Source organism: Bubalus kerabau, chromosome 4, assembly GCF_029407905.1.
Source record: "Bubalus kerabau isolate K-KA32 ecotype Philippines breed swamp buffalo chromosome 4, PCC_UOA_SB_1v2, whole genome shotgun sequence".
Taxonomy (NCBI): Eukaryota; Metazoa; Chordata; class Mammalia; order Artiodactyla; family Bovidae; genus Bubalus; species Bubalus kerabau.
The window spans coordinates 125963052-125984289 of record NC_073627.1 but is presented as its reverse complement, the minus strand read 5'-3'; the positions used below and the strand labels follow the sequence as shown (position 1 = coordinate 125984289).

Here is a 21238-nt window from a genome sequence, read left to right as displayed (position 1 = left end):
ATTTATACAGCAAAGCAGAAGAAAGAACAATATCTCAAGAGACAAAAGGCTGCACATCCTAATCTCCTGTACATCTCCAAAGAGACCCTTGTTTGAATATCTAAAGTTCATTTAGTTCACAACATAGGAGATACCTCTATATTGTAAAGACTGGGGACTAGACTTAATCCCTAGAGAGATTTATCTTTATTCCCAAGGTTAGAATAAGGACTCAGATTTACCATGTCTCCAATAAAACACTAAGAACTGGGGGGAGGGTAAACAGTCCCTTTGCCCTTAATAAATGGAGAAAATAATTTTGATTTATCCTTAATACTTTCAAAGTTCTCAACTCTCCAAGCAAATGTTCTCACCAAAAGGTGATTAGAGGGAACCAGAGGGACTTCCCTGAGGGTCCAGTGGTTAAGAATTCACCTTGCAATTCGGGGATGCAGGTTTGATCCCTGGTCAGGGAACTAAGATCCCACATGCCACAGGGCAACTAAGCCCATGCACCACAACTAGAGAGTCCATTTGCCACAACGAAGACCCCAAGTGCCACAACTAAAACCCAATGCAGCCAAATAAATTTTAAAAAGTGAAGAGATGCAATTTTCTTTTCTTGGACTTATTTCTTAAGCTACTACAATCAAACATTTCTCTGCAGTGGAAATACCAGGGAGCAGTGGAAGTTCCAGGGAACACTAAAGGATTCGTTAATTGTCCAAACCATTTTGAATCCTAAATTGATGTTTTCTGTGGTTTGGAGGCAAATGACCTCTAGAGGAGTATGCTCGTAGCCTGGGCCCTGCAGACTAGCGGTCTCTACTACAAATCAGGGGTATAGGACAGCAAGGCAGATGTCAACTGTTGTCAGGCCTTTTACAGTCTCTCCTGAGGCAAAACCAGGGTCTCCTTAGTAACATACACTTAACAATTCTCATACTTCATTTGGGAAACTATTCTTTAACAGAAAGATAAAAATCAAATCAGCATTATCTCAAAACAGAGGACTTCCAACAATTTGTAAATATTAAATGTTCTTTTTTGTTATTAGAATATATGACCTATTTCTGAGAAAGGAGGAACACAGAACTTAAAGTAACTTGCTTTAAAACAGAGAATAATGCTCCAATGATCTATTAATGTATTTTCATTACCACAAAAGAACACATTCCTTCAGGATTAGGGTCAGAGGGCCTAAGGGTTTTCTTTAAGGATTTTGTCTTCTATAACAATAAGCCTTTTGATATGCAAATATAAACTCCCAGAAGAGATGGGTATAGAAAAATGGTTTGGCTTAATAAAGCATTGTGAATAGAGAGATGTGCAGGGGAATATGAGAGAGGGTTAAAAAAAAAAATCCTTAGATGGTTGAATGTCTTTTAAGAATATTTAAGGAACTGGGAGGTTCAAATATTCAATTTTAAATTATTTAGGTAGATATTTTTCTATTCCTTACATCACCCCCAAAGCTTCAGTAAAGCCTGCCATTCACAAATGCTTCCCATAAGGGGTTTGGGGGAGAAAAAGAATTCTGTCTAGGTTAGAAAAAAACAAAAAGACCAGCCGAGGGAGGTGAAACACTAGTGAATTACAAATTCAGCAAGGGCCAGGGACCCTAGGCTCAGAATGGTCATGAGAAGTCAACGTCCTCCCCACTCCTGGAATTCACAGAAGGCTTCAGGATGGCACTAGACTTCCCACTGAATATGGAGTAAAGGGCTAGATGCAATTTTATTTAATCTCAAAGGGAAGGGTAACCCCAACTACCATCTCAGTTTCAACTGAAATAAGGAAAGTTTGTTTCATCACTGAGATTTTATCTATAAAAGCAGAAAGGCTATTTGAATAGGCCCTGTGCATAGACAAAAGTTTATACAATCTGTTGCTAAAGGAACAAGCTGCAAATACACTATACAAAATATCTTTTTTTTTTTTTTTTTTTTCCACATGCACAGCTGCAGGGATCTTAGGTCCCCGACCAGGCTTCCTGCAGTGGAACGACAGAGTCCTAACCACTGGACTGCCAGAGAATTCCCAAAACATCTGTCTTTTGAGCCAAGGGCTCCCAGGGCCTAGCTGTGTGGACAGAAGGAGAAGGAATGGCTGTCAGGGGCTGAAGGCTGATCCACACGGCATAATGCTGCCAAGCACACAGGGCATGGTAGGAGAAAATCCTAAAAGAAAGTCGAAATTCAATTCACATCTTTATGAACCTGAACAGATGGGCAAACTCATCCTCTGGAGATAATCAACCCCATCTGGCAAAAAGAGAACAGTTACCAATTCCAAGAGCCAAAACACACAAAGATTTTAGTAATGCTGGGGAGAGAGGGAGTAAGTGGGTGGGGGCGAGTGGAGTTGGAAGGGGCAGGTGGTGGGGAGAAGGAACTCAGGACTGACTAAGACTTGCCCAGTGGTCATAAGCACCATGAGGAGCTCTCTGGCACAAACCAAGACCTGCTGGCATGTCCACCACACACGCATACATAAGATCTAGAGCCCTCTTCCTCCTTAATTTACTATTTCTGACTCATTTTCTTCTTTAAGCTATGTAATACAGATGTGAAGTAGAACCTCAAGTCTCCATGTGTGGCCTTTGTTTTTCCTCCTCCTCAAACTCTAAACCTTGCCCACAGCTATCTATATATGTCAGTAGGTTCCAAATCTTTATCTTTGGTTCAGACTGCTCTCCTCTATATGTCTAATAACCCACGAGGTTTCTCTACTTGAATATCACTCTGTTACTCAAACTCAGTATGTGAAAATTTAAAACCACTGGAATGCCTTAAAATATATATTCTACTTCTTGACCCAGAAAGACTATTTGGCAAAATAAAATCTCCTTGTTCTGTTTTAAAAGATCAGTGTGCTTAGAGTCACCAAATTATTATTTTTCCGTTGGTCCTAAAGTGAAAAGATTCTTGTAAAGTTTCACAGTTCAGTTCAGTTGCTCAGTCGTGTCCGACTCTTTGCGATCCCATGAATCGCAGCACGCCAGGCCTCCCTGTCCATCACCATCTCCCGGAGTTCACCCAGACTCATGTCCATCGAGTCAGTGATGCCATCCAGCCATCTCATCCTCTGTCGTACCCTTCTCCTCCTGCCCCCAATCCCTCCCAGCATCAGAGTCTTTTCCAATGAGTCAACTCTTCGCATGAGGTGGCCAAAGTACTGGAGTTTCAGCTTTAGCATCATTCCTTCCAAAGAAATCCCAGGGCTGATCTCCTTCAGAATGGACTGGTTGGATCTCCTTGCAGTCCAAGGGACTCTCAAGAGTCTTCTCCAACACCACAGTTCAAAAGCATCAATTCCTCGGCGCTCAGCCTTCTTCACAGTCCAACTCTCACATCCATACATGACCACAGGAAAAACCATAGCCTTGACTAGACGGACCTTTGTTGGCAAAGTAATGTCTCTGCTTTTGAATATGCTATCTAGGTTGGTCATAACTTTCCTTCCAAGGAGTAAGCGTCTTTTAATTTCAGGGCTGCAGTCACCATCTGCAGTGATTTTGGAGCCCAAAAAAATAAAGTCTGACACTGTTTCCACTGTGTCCCCATCTATTTCCCATGAAGTAATGGGACCGGATGCAACTCTTACTAAATAAGGGAATGTTGACATTATTTGGAACAACAAAGAATTACAAAAAAACTGTTTTATCTGTACATTTAATGCAATCCTAATAAAAATCCTAGAAGATAGGCATGTGTATGTGTGTCTATGAAAACTGGCCAGCTGATCCTAAAATTTATATAGAAATGGAATGGGCCGAGAATAGTCAATATAATCTTATGATCTTAAAGTTGGAGGATATGCACCACCACATATCAACACAGTAATTAAGACAGTGCGACAATGGTGCAAGGAGGGACAGGAACACATCATATATTATGAACATGTGTTTTATGAAAAACAGACATTGCATAGAAAAGGGGGAAAGGGTTGTTTTCTTAATAAAAATCATCCAAAACTTGGAAACGCTGCAAAGAAAAGACAGCAAGGGCAGCCAAAGATTACCCAGGCAACAAACTTTTGCTTTACTCATTATCTATTATTAATTAAAGGCTAACTCTGTGTATGCTATGCTATGCTAAGTCACTTCAGTCGTGTCCGACTCTGTGCGACCCCATAAACGGCAGCCCACCAGGCTCCCCGTCCCTGGGATTCTCCAGGCAAGAACACTGGAGTGGGTTGCCATTTCCTTCTCCAGTGCATGAAAGTGAAAAGTGAAAGTGAAGTCGCTGGGTCATGTCCGACTCCTAGAGACCTCATGGACTGCAGCCCACCAGGTTCTCCTGTCCATGGGATTTTCCAGGCAAGAGTACTGGAGTGGGGTGCCATTGCCTTCTCCGAACTCTGTGTACCACCATGTATAAAATAGGTAGCTAGTGGGAAGCTGTTATATAGCACAGGGAGCTCAGTTTGGTGCTCTGTGATGCCCAAGAGGGGCAGGAGGGGGGCGGGGTGGGAGGGAGACTCAAAAGGAAGGAGACATATGTATAGATACAGCTGATTCACTTTGTTGTACAGCAGAAGCACAACATTGTAAAGCTCCAATAATAAATTTTTAAAAAAGAAATCACCCCTCAAATAAATAAACAAACAAAAATAAAGGCTAACTCTGTGAAGTTGTATGTTAACGAATAGATTTTTGTCTGGTGATGATGCAAAGGATTTCTGATTATTAGAAAACGTTATGGTGTTACTATCCTGTAGACATTAACTACTTTTATATCTAACCTAAAATCTCATTTTAGCATTCTTTTTTCAAATGCCTGTGAATACCCAGGATGGTTAATTTTATGTGTCAGCTTAACTGGGCCACAGGGTACCAAATATTTGGTCAAACATTATTCTGGATATGTCTATAAGGATGGTTCTGAATGAAATTAACATTTGAATAGGTACACTGAGTAAAGCTTCCTTAACTCAGGAAGGGCTTCCCTTGTGGCTCAGCTGGTAAAGAATCTGCCTGCAATGCCAGAGACCTGGGTTTGATACCTGGGTTGGGAAGTCCCCTGGAGAAGGGAAAAGACTACCCACTCCAGTATTCTGGCCTGGAGGATTCCATGGACTGTATAGTCCATGGGGTCTCAAAGAGTCAGACAGGACTAAGCAACTTTCACTTTAACTGAGTAAAGCAGATTGCTCTCCCTAATGTGGTGGGGCAGGGGAGGGTCCTCACCTAATCAGTGGAAGACCTGAATAGACAAAAGGACTGAAGAAGAGAATTTCTCTCTGACTGACTTCCTTTGAACTGAGACATTAGTCTTTTTTCCTACCAGTGGACTCGAACTGAAAAATCAGTTTTGCCTGGGTCTTCAGGCTGCCAGCTTTCAGACTGTAACTATATTGGCAGCTTTCTTAGTTCTCAGGCCTTTGGACTGGAACTGGAACTACACCATCAGCTATCCTAGGTCTCTAGCTTGACAGCTTGGGACTTGTCAGCCTCCGCAGTACTGTGAGCCAACTCCTTATAATAAAACCTCTCCATTTGTATCTCTACATATACACACACCCAGAACTCTGACTAATATAACCCCTAATTTCCTCAATTGCTCATTACACATGCTTTACCTGCTTATCTTTGGCATATGTTCATTCTATCTTCTTGTAAGAATCTTGCTCTTAACTTTTTGGAAATTGTACTATAATAGTTTTTGTAAAAGTTTCTGGTTCAACTGAATAACTGAGGGAAAAATGAATCTTGACATCTGCTTCACACTATACACAAAATCTATTCCAGATGATTAAATAAGAGGTAAAATAATAAAGTTTCTAGACAATAACCTAAGATAATATATTCATTTCCAAGTAGACAAAGACTTTTTAAATACAGCATAAAAACCGTTGAATATAAACAAAAAGATGTAAACTGGACAGGTTAAAGAACCTCTGCACATTGAAAGACTCCACTAAGAGAATAAATAGGCAAGCTACAGAATGGGAAAATGGATTTGCAAGAGATTCCTCATCAGAAAAACATCAAACAAATTGCAGATGAAAGACATTCTACAAAATATCTGAAATATCTGATAAATAAAATTGTCTATAAAATTGTTCAGATCATCAAGAACAAGGAAGTCTGAGAAAATATCAACGCCAAGAGGAGTTTAAGGAGACATGAAAACTAAACCTAATGTGTTATCCTGGATGGGACATTAGGTAGAAACTAAGGGAATCAGAATAAAGTATGGACTTTAACGATAGTGTATCAGTTCAGTTCAGTTGCTCAGTTGTGTCAGACTCTTTGTAACCCCATGGACTGCAGCACGCCAGGCCTCCCTGTCCATCACCAACTCCCGGAGTTTACCCAAACTCATGTCCATTGCGGAGAAGGCAATGGCAACCCACTCCAGTGCTCTTGCCTGGAAGATCCCATGGATGGAGGGGCCTGGTGGGCTGCAGTCCATAGGGTCGCTGGGAGTCAGACACGACTGAGCGACTTCACTTTCACTTTTCACTTTCATGCATTGGAGAAGGAAATGGCAACCCACTCCAGTGTTCTTGCCTGGAAAATCCCAGGGCCGGGGGAGCCTGGTGGGCTGCCGTCTATGGGGTCGCACAGAGTTGGACACGACTGAAGCGACTTAGCAGCAGCAGTAGCAGCAGCATGTCCATTGAGTCGGTGATGCCATCCAACCATCTCATCCTCTGTCGTCCCCTTCTCCTCCTGCCCTCAATCTTTCCCAGCATCAGGGTCTTTTCAAATGAGTCAGCTCTTCACATCAGGTGCCCAAAGTATTGGAGTTTCAGCTTCAACATCAGTCCTTCCAATGAACACACAGGACTGATCTCCTTTAGGATGTATCCTAAATACTTATTTACATGTATTGATATATATAATGTATCAATATTGGTTAATTATTTATAGCATACGTACCATACTAATGTAAGATGTTATTAAACAATTGTGGAGAACAAAGTGGAGAATTGAGTGTGGGGTACACAGAAACTTTCTGTACTATCTTCACAAATTTTCTGTAAATCTTAAATTATTCTAAAATTAAAAGTTTATTTTTAGGAATTTTCCTGGCGGTCCAGTGGTTGCCGTTAGCCTTTGAATGCAAGGGGTGTGGGTTGGATCCCTGGTGGGGAGCTAAGATTCCAATGCCTCCCACCAAAACATCAAAAACATAAAACAAAAACAATATTATAACAAATTCAATAAAGACTTTTAAAATGATCCTGATAATAAAAACCTTTTTTAAAAGTTTTTTTAAATCTAGTAATTTACCCAAGTTTAGCTAGTAATCAAGTAATTTGCCCAATACAGCTAGTCTAGAGTCTTTACCAAACCAAATGACTTCAAATTTGAGCTTTTTCCACTACACAAAACCCTTCCAATTTTACCCTCTATAAGGGGACGACAGAGGATGAGATGGCTGGATGGCATCATCGACTCATGCACATGAGTTTGGGTGAACTCCAGGAGTTGGTGATGGACAGGGAGGCCTGGCGTGCTGCGATTCATGGGGTCGCAAAGAGTCGGACACGACTGAGAGACTGAACTGAGCATTATAGAAGTATTAGACAATCTGAGTAGTTCCGTAAGAGCAGAACATTTTTTTCTTTTTCTTTTTTCATTTTGCCTAGCGCACCATTGGTGTTTAGTAAAGCCGCTTGTTAACTACTCACAGAAAGAAAGTCACAGAGATCTAAAGAATCTGAGACTTCGAGATAACTTTACCAGGTCCAGTCCATCACACAGCCATCAATACCTCCGGCTCCATCGAGAAGCTTACTAGGCTCTGGGCTCAGAGCCACTCAGCTCTGCAAGGGACCTGGGCTGCCATCTACCGGTAGCTCGTAAGCATCGCCCTCCCCTGGACATATCTTGGGAACTCGTGGGGCTCCCGGGAAGTTGAAGACTCAGGCGCTAATGAAATTACAGAACGCGTGTTAACAGTCACATAGTTCAGTCGACACTTAAACAAAGCAAAGGCTCTACTTCGGCTCATAAAATTCACAGACTTCTCGCTGACCTACCTCCACAGCTACAGACCTCTTATTGCCTGTCTCCTGCACACCGTAGGCTACAGAAACTGCTCCTCCTCAGAGACTTGAGACCCCCGCCAACCAGATTCCCGCATTTTCACAGAATTCTGAAGTTCTTTCCACTACTTTGCAAACCCTACAGACCTCCCCTATTAGGGCAAATACGCGCGCTAACCCAGACGCCTTCACTAAGAGGCTCAAGTTCCGCAGGCAGCTCACACCAGCTCGAAAGCCTGGGAGGGCTCCAACCAGGTTCGGGCGCCCGCAAGCTAGCGCTTTGGCGCAGGTTCTGGCTCCCCATCTCCGGCCGGATCCGGTCAGCCCAGGCTGCACTTTGCGGGCTGAGGCCCCGCCCCTTTAGACCTGTCATCACAGAAGCCGCACGTGGCCGGGGTGGGCCCTCAGGCGACCTGCAGCCATCACTTTGTCTCCTCCGCCATCCACTGGGGCCACCGCCGCCAATCAAAACCAGCGGTTCCGGGCTGCAGCGCCAGCGCCGGGGTGAGGCCAGCCAGAGAAGGGGCGGGGGGGGGGGGGGGAGAGGCTCCGAGATGGGAGGGGGCTAGCAGTGGAAGCGAGCCTGGCACCGGTTCTGCCAGCCTGGAATCCGAGGGGCGGATCCTAGTGAAAGGCGAAGACCAGAAGGGGGCGAGGATCAAGGGTGGAGCGGGGACCGGGGTGGGACGAAAGACCAGCAGAGGTTCAATGTGGAGACGCCAAGAAGACGAGAAGGGGCGGAGCCAGAAAGGGGCAGGACCTGAATTACAGGGGAGGAGCCCCAGGAATTAAAGAAACTAGGAACGGGGACGAGCCAGGGGAAGGTGGGAGGTGGGACAACGGAGAGGGTGGGTCGTGTCGTTGCGGGGGCGGGGCTCGGACCAAAGGGGCGAGGTTTGCAGGCCGAGGCTGCAGCTAGGGCAGCTATGTAACTGCTCCAATCCACTACCTCCCCAGTTGCAACGGGACTCACGGAACTACAGGTGTGGGGCGGGTGAGCGTGGAAGAATGGACAAGTACGGGGGTGCGCTTGGGTAGACATGAGGCGGGAGGATCACGTCAGGGAAGGAAAAGATCTGGAGAAATGCTGGGGTGGGGATGGAGTAAAACAGCTGGGGGAGGAGGGAGGGGCTCAATGTTTGGGCTAAGAGGTGCATTCTCCGGTACCCCTTGTGGGGAAGGGCGGGAGCGCTTTGTGAGGCTGGGAAGTACAATATGAGGGGCTGAGGTGAAGTGAAGGGATGGAGATGATACTTGAGGGGGAGGGGATATGAAGGCGCTTTAGGGGAACGTGGAGGGGGCGTTGTGTGATGGAGACGGGCTAGTGGTCCAGAGTGGGGGAGGGACTGTGTGGAGGAAGAAGGTATGGGGGCTGTGGGCACTGTGTGAGGGGAAGGGGTTGCAGGCCCCAGCTGAGGAGGGAAGAACCCCTAGTGCCTTGACAAAGTCTGGAGGCTTTGTAGAGACTCCAGGAAAAGGTTTTTGTACTCTGTCTCAGGGATGAGGGTGATGGGATTACTGGGGTGAAGAAGCCAGTCTGCAGTGTTCCTGGTTCCTCAGCTCCTAACTCCACCTTCAGGCCTGAGCACTCAGAGAGGATGCAGGCCCCACTTGCTACTAGAGCTTGTGTGACTGTATCTGTCTGGATGAGACTGGGATATTTTTCCCTTAGCTGGTGTCCCTGGGGACCCTTCCCCCCTTAGGTTCTGGGTAGCCCCTCACTGTAGTTCCTGTTCCTCCTAGAAGCTTGCCTTAGTCCCTGTCTTTCCCCTCCTCCCCCACTTTGCCCTGCCCTTAAGCTCTGGGTGTGCTCATTTCCCACTTCCTTCCTCGCCTGGGGCCTGGCCTGGTCCTTGCCTGTCTAGGAGCTGTGCCCTGCCCCAGACTTTGTACTCAATGGCCAGAGACCTAGGTAACCAGCAAGGCCCAGACCTCACCCTCACTACTACCAAGGTCTCTCCCTGCAGCCCCCCAAGTGAGTGGTAGATACATTTTTACCACTTGCCACAAACTGATTTCTGCACACTTTTCCTTTTCCTGGGTAGGGAACCCTAATTCCCTCAAAAATTCTGGGCTTCTGTGGGAGAGGGAAATGGTGAGAAACGCTGAGGGTCTGCGATGCATGCTTTGAGAGGTGAGCCAGTATTGTTGGCTGAACTGGGAAGGGAGGTTCCAGTCTCCACTGGGGGAGAGACAGGGAATGGCTCCCCACCCTCCTGGCTTGGAATCTGACTATCTGAACCAGACTAGGGCCTAGTCTCTGATTCCCTGAGGCGACTTGATGTAGTGCCAGAGTTCTTTTTGCCCCTGGGCAGGCTGCAAGAGGGTGAGAAAGCCTGCTTTCCACACAGTGGCTGAATGAGGGTGACAGTGTTGCTGAAAAGGGCCCCAAGCCAGTCTCCTCTGGCTGAGAGACTGGCTGGGGAGGGAGGGGGTGCCAAAGCCAGACAAAGCCGAGGGGTAGGGTGGGGTAAAGAAGGGCAGGCTGAAGCCTTTTGAGGAGGAGCTGATTGCTATGGCAACACAGCTTCCCAGATTGTCTCTCAGAGAGGCGGGCTTAGGGCGGACTCACTCCAGTTTCCTCAAGATTGAGGCATTTGTTTGAGTGGGTGGGGCTTGAAGAGAAAGGGCATTGGTTTGCTATGCAGGGGCTGGAGTATATAGACTTTCTGCTTCCATACAAGCAGCAGAGCATCCAGATGCTTGGACCCATCCTCAGAAAATGGGTAAGAGTGAACAATAGCCATTAGGATGATAGCAGTATAAGGTCAGAGTTCTAGAGGCCTCAGTGGTAATTGTTTATACAAACTCATTTTACAGATTTGGAAATTAAGAAAGAAGAGACTGATATTTTCTCCAGGTCTCATAGTGAAAGATCAGGCATTAGGACCCAGGTCTTCTAATGGCACCCCACTCCAGTACTCTTGCCTGGAAAATCCCATGGATGGAGGAGCCTGGTAGGCTGCAGTCCATGGGGTCGCTAAGAGTCGGACACGACTGAGCGACTTCACTTTCACTTTTCACTTCCATGCATTGGAGAAGAAAATGGCAACCCACTCCAGTGTTCTTGCCTGGAGAATCCCAGGGATGGCGGAACCTGGTGGGCTGCCCTCTGTGGGGTCGCACAGAGTTGGACACGACTGAAGCGACTTAGCAGCAGTAGCAGCTTCTGAATACTCTTCACTCAGCCCAGGGGTCAATGTTTCTTTGAGCCAACATTTATTGAGCACCTATTATGTGCCAGGCATTGATACTGATTCTGGGAGGACTAGCATGAATACAACAGAGTTGCAGCTCTCATGGAGCTTGTATTCTAACCCAGGGAGAAATAAATGTGTGTGTGACTGCAGGGGGAGAGAAAGGAGAGGGAGGGGGAAAGAGGAAGAGAAGTGCCAGCTGGTGATAACTGCTATGAAAATAATAAAGCAGAGTAAGAATTTAGGGCAGCTAGGTAAAGCCTCTTGATTGTACAACGCTGCTTGCTCTCCCAGAGCACACTGAGGCCTAGAACGTCTTTGATCCTTCCCCTGAACTACTGCCCCTAGGCTTTTGCAGATGACTAAGGTCTGGGCCTATGGTCTTGGCAGTTAGATAGAACAAGGTGGGGTCACCAAGGGATTATTTCTTTCCTACAGTGTTGTATGTCTACCTGTCTTCCCAGTAAGCTTTTACTAAGGTAGGTAGGCTCTTAGATTGGTACTCTGCAGCTTTGTTCAGGGTGTTGAAAATTCCCTAAATCCTGTCCCTTAGCATTAGGGAACCAGCAAGGAAGTCAGTCCATGGCAACTTCTTTTTCAGGGTTTCCCCCCTGGTCTGAGGTGAAGAGAAAGGAAGCTAGAGGAATTGTTACAGGTTTGTCCTTCCTAAGTCTAGGGCACAGGGAGGAAGTAGGGGAGGAGAGCCTCATTCTACTGTCCAGTGACAACTTCAGGGCCCTTAGGGCCTGCACTACAGGCAAGGTAGAAACAAGGACCTTGGGGCTTTGGTGCCTTCTGAACTACAAAAGAATTCACTTCGCTCTTCCAAAGGTACGGCCAGGGAGCATGCCCTGCCTGATGCCAGTTCTCCAGGGCCTCAGTTTGGGTCTTCCCTTTTTTGGCTCTGGTGTTTGCCTCTTTTTTCTATGGAAGACCCCAGTCTTAGCAACCTCTTAAGTTCCAAATTGTCTGACTTCACAAGTGCAGAGGGAAAAGTAGACAGGACTGTTTCTTTTCTTAGCTTGCCCATAGATCAGCCCCTCAAAAAAGTGTCTTTTAATGTCTAATCCTTGCAAAGGTTTCCATCCTGGTCATTTAAAGAATAGGGCTTGCCAGGTGGCGCTAGTGGTAAAGAACCTGCCTGCCGATGCAGGAAAGACGTAAGAGATGCAGGTTCGATCCTGGGTCAGGAAGATACCCTGGAGGAGAGCATGGCAATCCACGCCAGTATTCTTGCCTGGAGAATCCAAGGGACAGAGGAGCCTAGCGAGCTACAGTAATAAGAGAATAAGAATTAGGAATGCTGGTTCTGCTGCCACTTAATTTGGTTGGGTCTAAGCTGGGCTTGGGGCCCAGTGACTCAGGAGGAGGGTGGGGAGTTTCGAGGGAGTTGTGAGTCATGGGGGTGAGCTCTGTCACAAGAGTTGGGCATATTTCCCCCTACTCTGGGCAGAAGCCTTCCGATCCCACTTTCCCTGGGTGCTCTGCCTCCTTGAACAAGGGCTTATGAATAGAAAGAGTACTGGCAGAAAGACTGAAGCAGTTCGATCTCAAAATGAAAGTTTAAAGATATAATGATGTCTAGGTTCCTGAATTAAAATGTATCCCTATCTCAGGAGCCCTTGAAGCCCTCTAATGTAGGCAAAACAACATCAATATAGAGTAAAAGAAGGAAGAATACCATTTCTCAATGGAAGGAGATGAGATCCCACTTCAAGACCCTTTTATCCTGGCACGAAGGAAGCTTCCTGAGCTTCAACAGCCCTGTGGTCTCTGGTTTGCAAGGCACGGAGAGATAATGGGAGTGGGTATATTTGGAATCTAGTGTTGGAAGAGCAAGCTGACTTTGGGGATTGTCGAACTTTGTCTATGAACGCCCTAGGCCGTCCTATTAACCTTCCTCTGAAGAGGAAGGGCGCGGTGAGAAGTGGGAGGCCGACGTCTTTGAAAGGGTTAAAAGGCAGGGCTGAGAGCTGCTTTGGACTCGGGCAGTTGAGGGGTTAAAATGGGCGGGGCAACCCTAGGTAGGCCTGCCCCCTTATGGACCAATGGACAGGCATCTTTTGAAGGGGGCGTGCCTCACCCTTGAGGTCGTGTGGAGGCTGGCCTCCTTTAGGCCAATGAGTATGGTCGCTGCGATGGGGGCGTAGCTTGAGGGGGGCGTGGCGGTCTCTAAGGCGGCAGCGGGGGTGTGAGGGGAGCTGGGCGGGGCGGGCTGCCCCATCAGCTGGTAGGAAATGGCCTGTGAGTCAGAGGGGCAGCGGAGTCGGCTTCGCAGAGCCGGGGCGGCCACGGGGAGGGACAGTCGCGGGGAGGGGCGCAGCAGCGGCTTGGGGGCTGCGGGCGCCAGGGCCCGCTAGTGTTGCACACGAACTGACAGAGAAGAACCTAGCAGAGCAGGACTCAGCCTGAGCCACCCTTTGTCTGGGTTGGGGGCCCGAGGCGGGGAGGACCGGGCATTCGAGGGGAGGGACCGGGACTGGACTGAAGGGCCCGGAGCAGCGGCGCCGCGGCGGAGCCAAATTGGGAACGGGGTGAGTTTGTGGTAGGGGGAAATAGCAAATCTCCGAAGCTCCAGTACGGAATGGGGCCTGTCCCAGGTTGTGAGGAGGAGAAAGGTGAGGCAGGACCTGGGAGGCTAAACAGGAGGTGGGGGATCGGTCAGAACAAGGAGTCCTAGAGCCCGGGTGCTGGGGTGAGTCTCCTGGGCTCATTTTGGAGGAGGTGCTAAGATTTGCTTCCTCTCCAGGAAGGGTGGAGGGCTCTAGGCCAGAGGCAAGGGGTTGGTGAAATAGCAGAGGGTAACCTACCTACCCACAGTAGTGGTCCTTGGGAATGGCCTCCCTAGTTTGTGTAGACGCCTGTGGGGACAAAATGTAGAGCAGCTGGTAGCGGTTCTTTCTGAACTGGGTGAATGTGGAAAGCACATGGAGAAGAATTCTTCTTGCCACCTTCCTTGATCAGGGTAGAAATGGATATCTTTAATACTGAAGGGAAAGGGAAGGTAAGTCTGGGAGCTCAACACCCACCTATCCCACCTCTCAGGCCTAGCAGGTGTCAGAAGGTACAGACCTCATGGTATTCTGGGACTTGTTGTTTTTTCTGGCCTTGCTCCCTTGGCATGTTGGGAGCTGTAGTCCTTGCCAGCCACAGCCTGGCACAGCTGTTTGATGCCAGCTGCTGCCCACCCTTTCCCAGAGTGAGATTTGGCCTATCCTGCCCCTCCCCCTCCCCATGTCCTGCCCCATGAGTCAGCTTGAAGCCATGGACTAGAGCCAGACTGGCTGGGTGGCAGAGAAGTGAGTCTTAGAGCTTTTCATTGACAGGGCAGGAACGGAGAGGGCTCTGGGGTAATGAGCAGATGCCAGTCATGCTGGGGTCAAGTAGGGCATCATGTCATCATGATGCTTCCCCAGGGCAAGAGCTGAAGAGGTCAACTGGGATGACCTAGGGGTGGGAGTGCTAAGGAAAAGGCCCTTCCTGAATCTGTACAGGGTGGGTAGAGGCAAGGAGGGAAGAGTTGAGTACAGGTTGTACCCTCTGACAATGCTGCCATTGGCATCCTGCCCTTTCCAGACACCCCACCCACCACAGGGAACCAGAATTTTCTTAGGACTTCTAGTTCTAATGAGAACTTGGTGAAACAGGATAGTGTAGGGTGCAGTGATGGGAACTTGGTGTAGGAAAGCTTTTCAGTCCCTAGATGCAAAGCTTCCCTTTTTCCCTGCCTCCCGCCCCCGTTTCTGTTGTCGCTGATTCTCCTCATACAATTAATCTCCCTGCTTCTCTCATGTTGGGAGTTCTTCTCTGCACTGTCCGCTGCCCAGATCTCTGGGGCTTGTATTCTACTTTTCTGAGCCCTGCTATGTGCCTACCCCGTGCCTGGAGTCAGGCAGAGGATTCAAGTAAAACCTATCTTCAAGAACCCCATAGTCAGTCTTACCTACAAGAGCAAGCAAAACTGTCGCAGGATTACAGGAGACAGTGACACTGCCATAAGTGAAGTCTCAGAAGAGACAAATATTTATGGTCCAGGACAGCCTTCCTCTGGCAGGAAGGATGGAGAGGATGGCATTTGGCCTAGCCAAGGATGAAGGGTAAGACTTGGATAGGCATAAGGGGACATTCCCCCCTGAAAAGGAAAGTGTTTTGTGGATAGCAGGCAGCAAAGGCAACTGACCAAAGCATAAGTTTGATCCTGCGTGCAGTGTTTTCTCCCGTGAAGGAAGAGAGCCTTTGATTTGACATCCCCTCACCCAATATGGGCTCCTGAGGGTGGACGAGTTAGTGAAGACCATCTTGTACCCAGGCAGAAAAGCAGTGGTTTGAGTTTTGGGGTGTTGGATGTGTTGCGGAGGAGTAGCGAGGCACTCCAGCTGTCTGGCTGTCACTGCCTTATCTCTAGTTTGCAGAGCCTGGGGGAGGGGCAGGCCCTGGAGAGTGTCTTCTAGCAGTGCTTCCTCCACACCCTGCCCCCTCTAGACTTGTTTTTGGTTAGATTTGTTGCTTCCTGTTAAAGGGACAGACTGCTGGGCACAATTGGGAGTTTAACTCTGAAAGACCCACTCTGAGCTAGCCTGAGGTTTGTACTTCCAAGGAGCCCTGATTGGGGGGGATATTTTTGTAAGACCTCTGCCCTGAGAATTATGGAGTGGCATTTGTTCCTTTAGAGATAGGTAGATGGGAAGGAGTTGGGTAACTCAGTGGCCTTGACTAGGAGAGTTGAATTCTTGCCTTGGCCACCTTTCAGTTGTCATGGTCTTTTGGATCTTGGGGTTTCTCATCCCCCATCTCATTTAGGGCAGGAGTCCCCCAGCTGGTGGCCCTGACAAGTAGTTTTACTCCCTCAACTTACTTGTCACATCCTATTACAATGAGCTAAGACCTGCCACTCTGTGACTCTTTGTACAACCCAGTTCTGCCCTCTGGGCCCTGGATCCCAAGACTTGCTTCTGTCTCTGCAGGGGTACTGTGAAGGAGTATGTCCTCTATAAACTGGAGGAGGATGTCCTGGGGTATACTCTGTGAGCGCAGCCCTCCCACTGGCTCCAGAGATCCTGGCTTATGCCAGGCTTATCCCATTTTTCTTTCTTCAGGGTCCAGCTGAGCCTAGGAGCTGCACGGAATGGTGGCAGTCACCTTGCCAGTGCAGCAGGCATGGACCAGACTGCAAGCTAGGAGAGCAAGACATCAGCCAGGAAGAGGGAACACACAGCTAGGCTTAAGGCCTCTTCATCGGGGTGAGTGCCAGAGAGAGGGAGGGGGAGCAGATTCAGTTAGAAACCTGAGTGAAACGGGTCACCTGTTCAGCAGTTGAGCGTGTCCTCTGTATTCCATCAATCCATCTGGGGCATTTGGTTATCTTCACCCCGCTGGAACCTCACAAGGTCACCTCTCCAGTCCAGGGGAGGATCTGAATTTCATCTGGGAGGGAGACGATTCATGGATTCCTCTCACCATCTTTTTTTCTCTTCTCTTGCACAGATGTCCCCAGGCCCCCCAGCCCAAGCCCAGCATAAAGGCTGTGGGGGGGGTCCCCCCTGACTGAAGGCGGGGCTTCATGCGCCACGTGCAGGCGGAGACGTCTCCATCCTCAGAGCCAGAGGCTGGCCCTTCGCAGCCTGCAGTCAGGCAGGGGGCCCTCCAGGGTGGCCTGCTCATGGGCTACAGCCCAGCGGGGGGGGCGACATCCCCCGGGGTCTACCAGGTATCCATCTTTTCCCCTCCAGCTGGTGCCTCTGAGCCTCCTAGGGCCCTGAAACGGCCAGCCCCACCTACCGAGGGTCCCAGGGAGCTGAAGAGAGGCCCCGGACTAGGGGCCAGAGAGGGACTATCCCCTGAAGAGCCACCTACTGTGGGGCTCTTGGGCCCAGAGGGACTGGGGCTGAAACTGGGCGTGGCCAGCCAACATTTCTGCCATCACGGCCTCTGTGTTGTGGAACAAGGAGGTAGCTCCACCTCACCTTGGACTTCGGGGGCCCGAAGTTCCCCCTTGCCCCCATCAAATGCTTCCTGCAGTACTTTGCACACCAGAGACTGGGCTTCCCCAGATCCAAGGGGACAGGGGTCCCTGGGGGCGTCCCTGGGGCCAGCCCCTCCAGGCCAGCTGCACACACTTGACACTGATTTGCACAGTCTTGCACAAATAGGGGGTAAGAGCCTAGTGTCTGGGGTGGGCAATGGGGGCAGCCCCTGGCCTAGGGAGTCCCCTGGCACTGCCAATGGGTGCAGCCCCGAGCACACACCCCCTGGCCCCGGACCTCCAGGCCCCTGCCCCACCAAGCGAAGGCTGCTTCCTGCTGGAGAAGCCCTGGATGTCAGCTCTGAGGATGAGGGGCCAGCCCCTCGGAGGCGCCGGGGAACCCTGGGCCACCCTCCTGCTGCCAACAGTTCTGATGCCAAAGCCACACCCTTCTGGAGCCACCTGCTGCCTGGGCCCAAGGAGCCTGTGCTGGTAAGCCAGGAGAGGAAGTAGTCTGCTCTTACGTGGATATCTGTGTGGGGAAAGGTGATGGCTTGAGGTATGTTCCTGTGAGAGCTTGTGATGAGCCTGGCTTCCATCTAGTGTCCCTACCTAATCTTTCCTCTCCACAGGACCCAACAGACTGTAATCCCATGGGGCGGAGGCTGAAAGGTGCCCGTCGCCTGAAGCTGTAAGTGCCTTGCTTCTCCCTGAAAATGGGGCAGAAGACTGTAATTCTCTTTCCAACCCCAGGCAAGGGGACCTCAGGGAAGGGGCCTTAGGTGGGGCCCAAGGACAATAGCAAACATCCCAGAACATCTCAAGTCAACCAGCCCACTCGTGTGTCCTCTCCCCTACCAGGAGCTCCCTTCGAAGCCTCCGGAAGGGACCAGGCCTGCTGAGCCCTCCCAGTGCCTCCCCTGTTCCTACCCCTGCTGTCAGCCGTACCCTGTTGGGCAACTTTGAGGTAGTTCCCCTTGGATTCCTTGATTGGTGGGTCTTGCAGGAAGGGATGGTAGCATGTGGCTTGGATAGATAAGGAAAACAGATAGCATCTTTCTCACGTGTTTCCCTACCCTAACCCCAGGAATCATTGCTGCGAGGACGCTTCGCACCGTCCGGCCGCATTGAGGGCTTCACAGCAGAGATTGGAGCTAGTGGATCCTACTGCCCTCAGCATGTCACGCTGCCCGTCACTGTCACCTTCTTTGACGTTTCTGAGCAAAATGCCCCGGCTCCCTTCCTGGTATGACCTGACCTCAACCCAAAGGGCATGAGAGGTTAGAGGCAGGAGGTATTCTTTTTTTTTTTTAATTGACAATGCAAAAGACTTTATTGGGAAAAGGCACTCAGGTGGAGAGCAGTAGTTGAACTGCTCTGGAGGGATTTTTGAGATGTTCTTACCTAAGAGTCAGGGCCTAGTGGGAGAGAACTCTTGTATGGGGCAGGGGCCAAGTCCGAGGATGAGAGATGGTGGGGATGGATGAGTGGTCTGGTATCTCCCACACCCTACTTGAATGATAACTCCTTGGCCTTCCCAGGGCGTCGTGGACCTGAGTCCCCTGGGGAGGAAGGGTTACAGCGTGCCCAAGGTGGGCACCATCCAAGTGGTGAGTTTTCCCTGAGGGGGACTGGGAGTGGGGAGTGGAAATCATCCCCTCGACCCTACCAACCTTGCCTGTGCTGTCCCCAGACCTTATTTAACCCCAACCAGACTGTGGTGAAGATGTTCCTCGTTACCTTTGACTTTTCGGACATGCCTGCTGCCCACATGACCTTCCTGCGCCACCGCCTCTTTTTGGTGCCTGTGGGTGAGGAGGGGAATGCTGGCCCCACCGGCCGCCTCCTCTGCTACTTATTGCACCTCAGGTGAGGACAGGGCCCCGGGGCCGCTGGGCAGGAGGCCTAGGTATCTTTCCACAAGCCAGGTATGTCCTTCCTGAATAGGATCTCCCCTCGCTTCTTATCAGTCTGGAGTCTTACTTTGATCACCCTGTCCTCCCCCAGGTTCCGGAGCTCCCGCTCAGGCCGCTTAAGCCTGCATGGCGACATCCGCCTGCTTTTTTCCCGCCGGAGCCTGGAACTGGACACAGGGCTCCCCTACGAACTGCAGGCTGTGACCGAGGCCCCTCACAATCCACGTTACTCACCTTTGCCCTGACTGTCAATGCCCTGAACCCCTGTGGGCCAAGGACCTGCCCGTCCTGCTCCATCCTGGACAGAGTGAATACCTGGAGAGGTGGCGAGAGACCCTTCAGGCTTGAATTAAAGCCCTCGCCATGCTCATGCCCAAATTGACCGTTTGGGTGTTTAAAGCTTCTGACCTTACCACACTCTGCCCTGTTCTGGGTCCTCCACGTGCCGGCCCCTCCCTTGGGATTTCCCAGGCTGGCTGCGACGGTGGGGAGGAACTGGAGCTACCCCAAGGTTGTCCTAAGTTCCCAGGCAAGTCATGCCAGCATTGCCTCCCTGTCCTGGGCAGGGGCCATTTATTATTTTATTTATTTTTAATTTATAATTTATTCAAATTGGATTGCCTTGGTAACCTCCCAAACCTGATAATTGGCATTGCCCCCCCTCCTTTCCCACTCTCAGATATTGCTCCAACCTCAGGAGTTGAAGAGGCTGATGTGGGGGGCTGTGGGAGAAGTATTCTCCCTCAGCTGAGAGCAGAGAAGTTATCCCAGAAGAACTGAGTCACCAGCCAAAGGCTCAGCTTCCCCTGTCCTTCCCAATGCCTTTCACTTCCCTGACCTCACCCCTCCTGAAAGCCAACTTGTGTGTGTGTATGTTTGTGTGTGTGTGTGTTGTGTGTGTGGTATGTATGTGAGAGAGAGCGTGTGCATGCAGTTGTGCACACATCTAGGACTCCAGACTCCGGTTGTCCCTCTCCTTCTTCTGCCTGTGTCTCTTCGCTTTGGGGTCCTGACTGAGGAAGGTGTTCAGGGTTCAGAGTCAGGGCCAAGGACTAGGGTGCCTCCTCCTTCCTGGCCAGATTCTGACCCACCTACCTCAGTTGGGGTGAGGGACACCCCTCAAACTCAGTCATGTAATTACCAACTACCCTATTCCCCAGTCTAGACTCTGACCCAGCCTTAGCTCTGATGCCTGGGGCTGGGCTGAGGGGAACAAACGTTTGCTGAAACTTGAAAAAAAAACAACCCAGGAAAAAAATCGCACCTGGTACTTTTTTTTTTTTTTAAGAAAAAAAAATAAAGAATAAACTCTTGTTTGGAAACTTGAACTAAGCCTTACTTATTCTGTTGGGGACAGCATGGGAATGGGGATGGGAGGACCTAACTGGAGCTGGGACTCTGCCCTTTCCCAGGGAAAAGGTGTGAGGCCAGGAGATCTAGGGGAGACCCCCATGATTCTTAGGGTCTGGTCTAGCTCTTTTCATATCATGGGGTGGCGTGATGGGGAAGGTTCTGCCATAAAAGTTGAACTTCGAATGTAGATCTGGATTCTTATACAGGTTCTATTGATGATTTTAGCTCCTCTGAGTTTCAGCACTCTGATATGTAAAATGAGGATGACTATGCAAGTCCTATGTGCCAGAGCATCAGAGATGTGTGCAGGGTGAACTTTGAATTTTGGGGCTGTGTGCTGGACCATGTGTGTAAAGGAACCTGGCCTAATAGACCCTGACGCGGTAGAGGTAGAAAAGCTATGGTGCCTTGGGAAAAGATGGGAGAGAAATCTCAGTCCGTCCAATCACTGTTAGGCCCAATCACCATGGCAACGGGAATGGGGTCAGTCCCCAGTGGGAGGGCTGGGTACAACACAGCAGGACTACCAGAGAATGTCACCATGGCAACCTTGGCTCTGAGGCAGCGCCAGTCGCCTGGTCGCTATGGTGACAGATGGGGCGATTATACGCTCAAAAGGGTAAACTGAGTCTCCAGTGGGGCTAAAGAACTCTGGGAGGCTTATCTGGGCCACCTACACGTGGAAAATAGCCTCCAGTTGGTCACTGTGTTGGGAAGCTTGGGCTTGTTCAGAGAGAACAAGAACCTTCGGCCTTGGGCGCTCTCTGGAAGATCTGGGTCTCACCGGGAGCAACTTGACTCACGCTTCTGCCAAGTAACGCTGATTGGCT

At 49.6% G+C, this 21238-nt stretch overlaps 1 protein-coding gene across 6 annotated transcripts; it reads left to right on the top strand.

Moving 5' to 3' along the window:
* The first annotated feature begins 8865 nt into the window (after window positions 1–8865).
* ATOSB (atos homolog B) lies at window positions 8866–20383 on the top strand. Of its 6 annotated transcripts, none has more exons than XR_008713689.1 (9): window positions 8866–8963; window positions 16274–16417; window positions 16662–17631; window positions 17772–17830; window positions 18001–18106; window positions 18227–18385; window positions 18681–18749; window positions 18833–19067; window positions 19147–19281. XR_008713689.1 is itself a non-coding variant. In XM_055578446.1 (9 exons), exons 3-9 carry the CDS (start codon window positions 16738–16740, stop codon window positions 19298–19300), a joined length of 1596 nt encoding a protein of 531 aa, XP_055434421.1. In that variant the 5' UTR covers window positions 8866–8963; window positions 16274–16417; window positions 16662–16737; the 3' UTR covers window positions 19301–20383. The 6 variants fall into 6 exon arrangements, 5 of the variants coding, with proteins under 5 accessions (XP_055434421.1, XP_055434417.1, XP_055434419.1 ...); XM_055578446.1 differs by having other exon boundaries at window positions 18854–19008; window positions 19147–20383; XM_055578442.1 differs by having other exon boundaries at window positions 18833–19008; window positions 19147–20383.
* The last annotated feature ends 855 nt before the right edge of the window (window positions 20384–21238 follow it).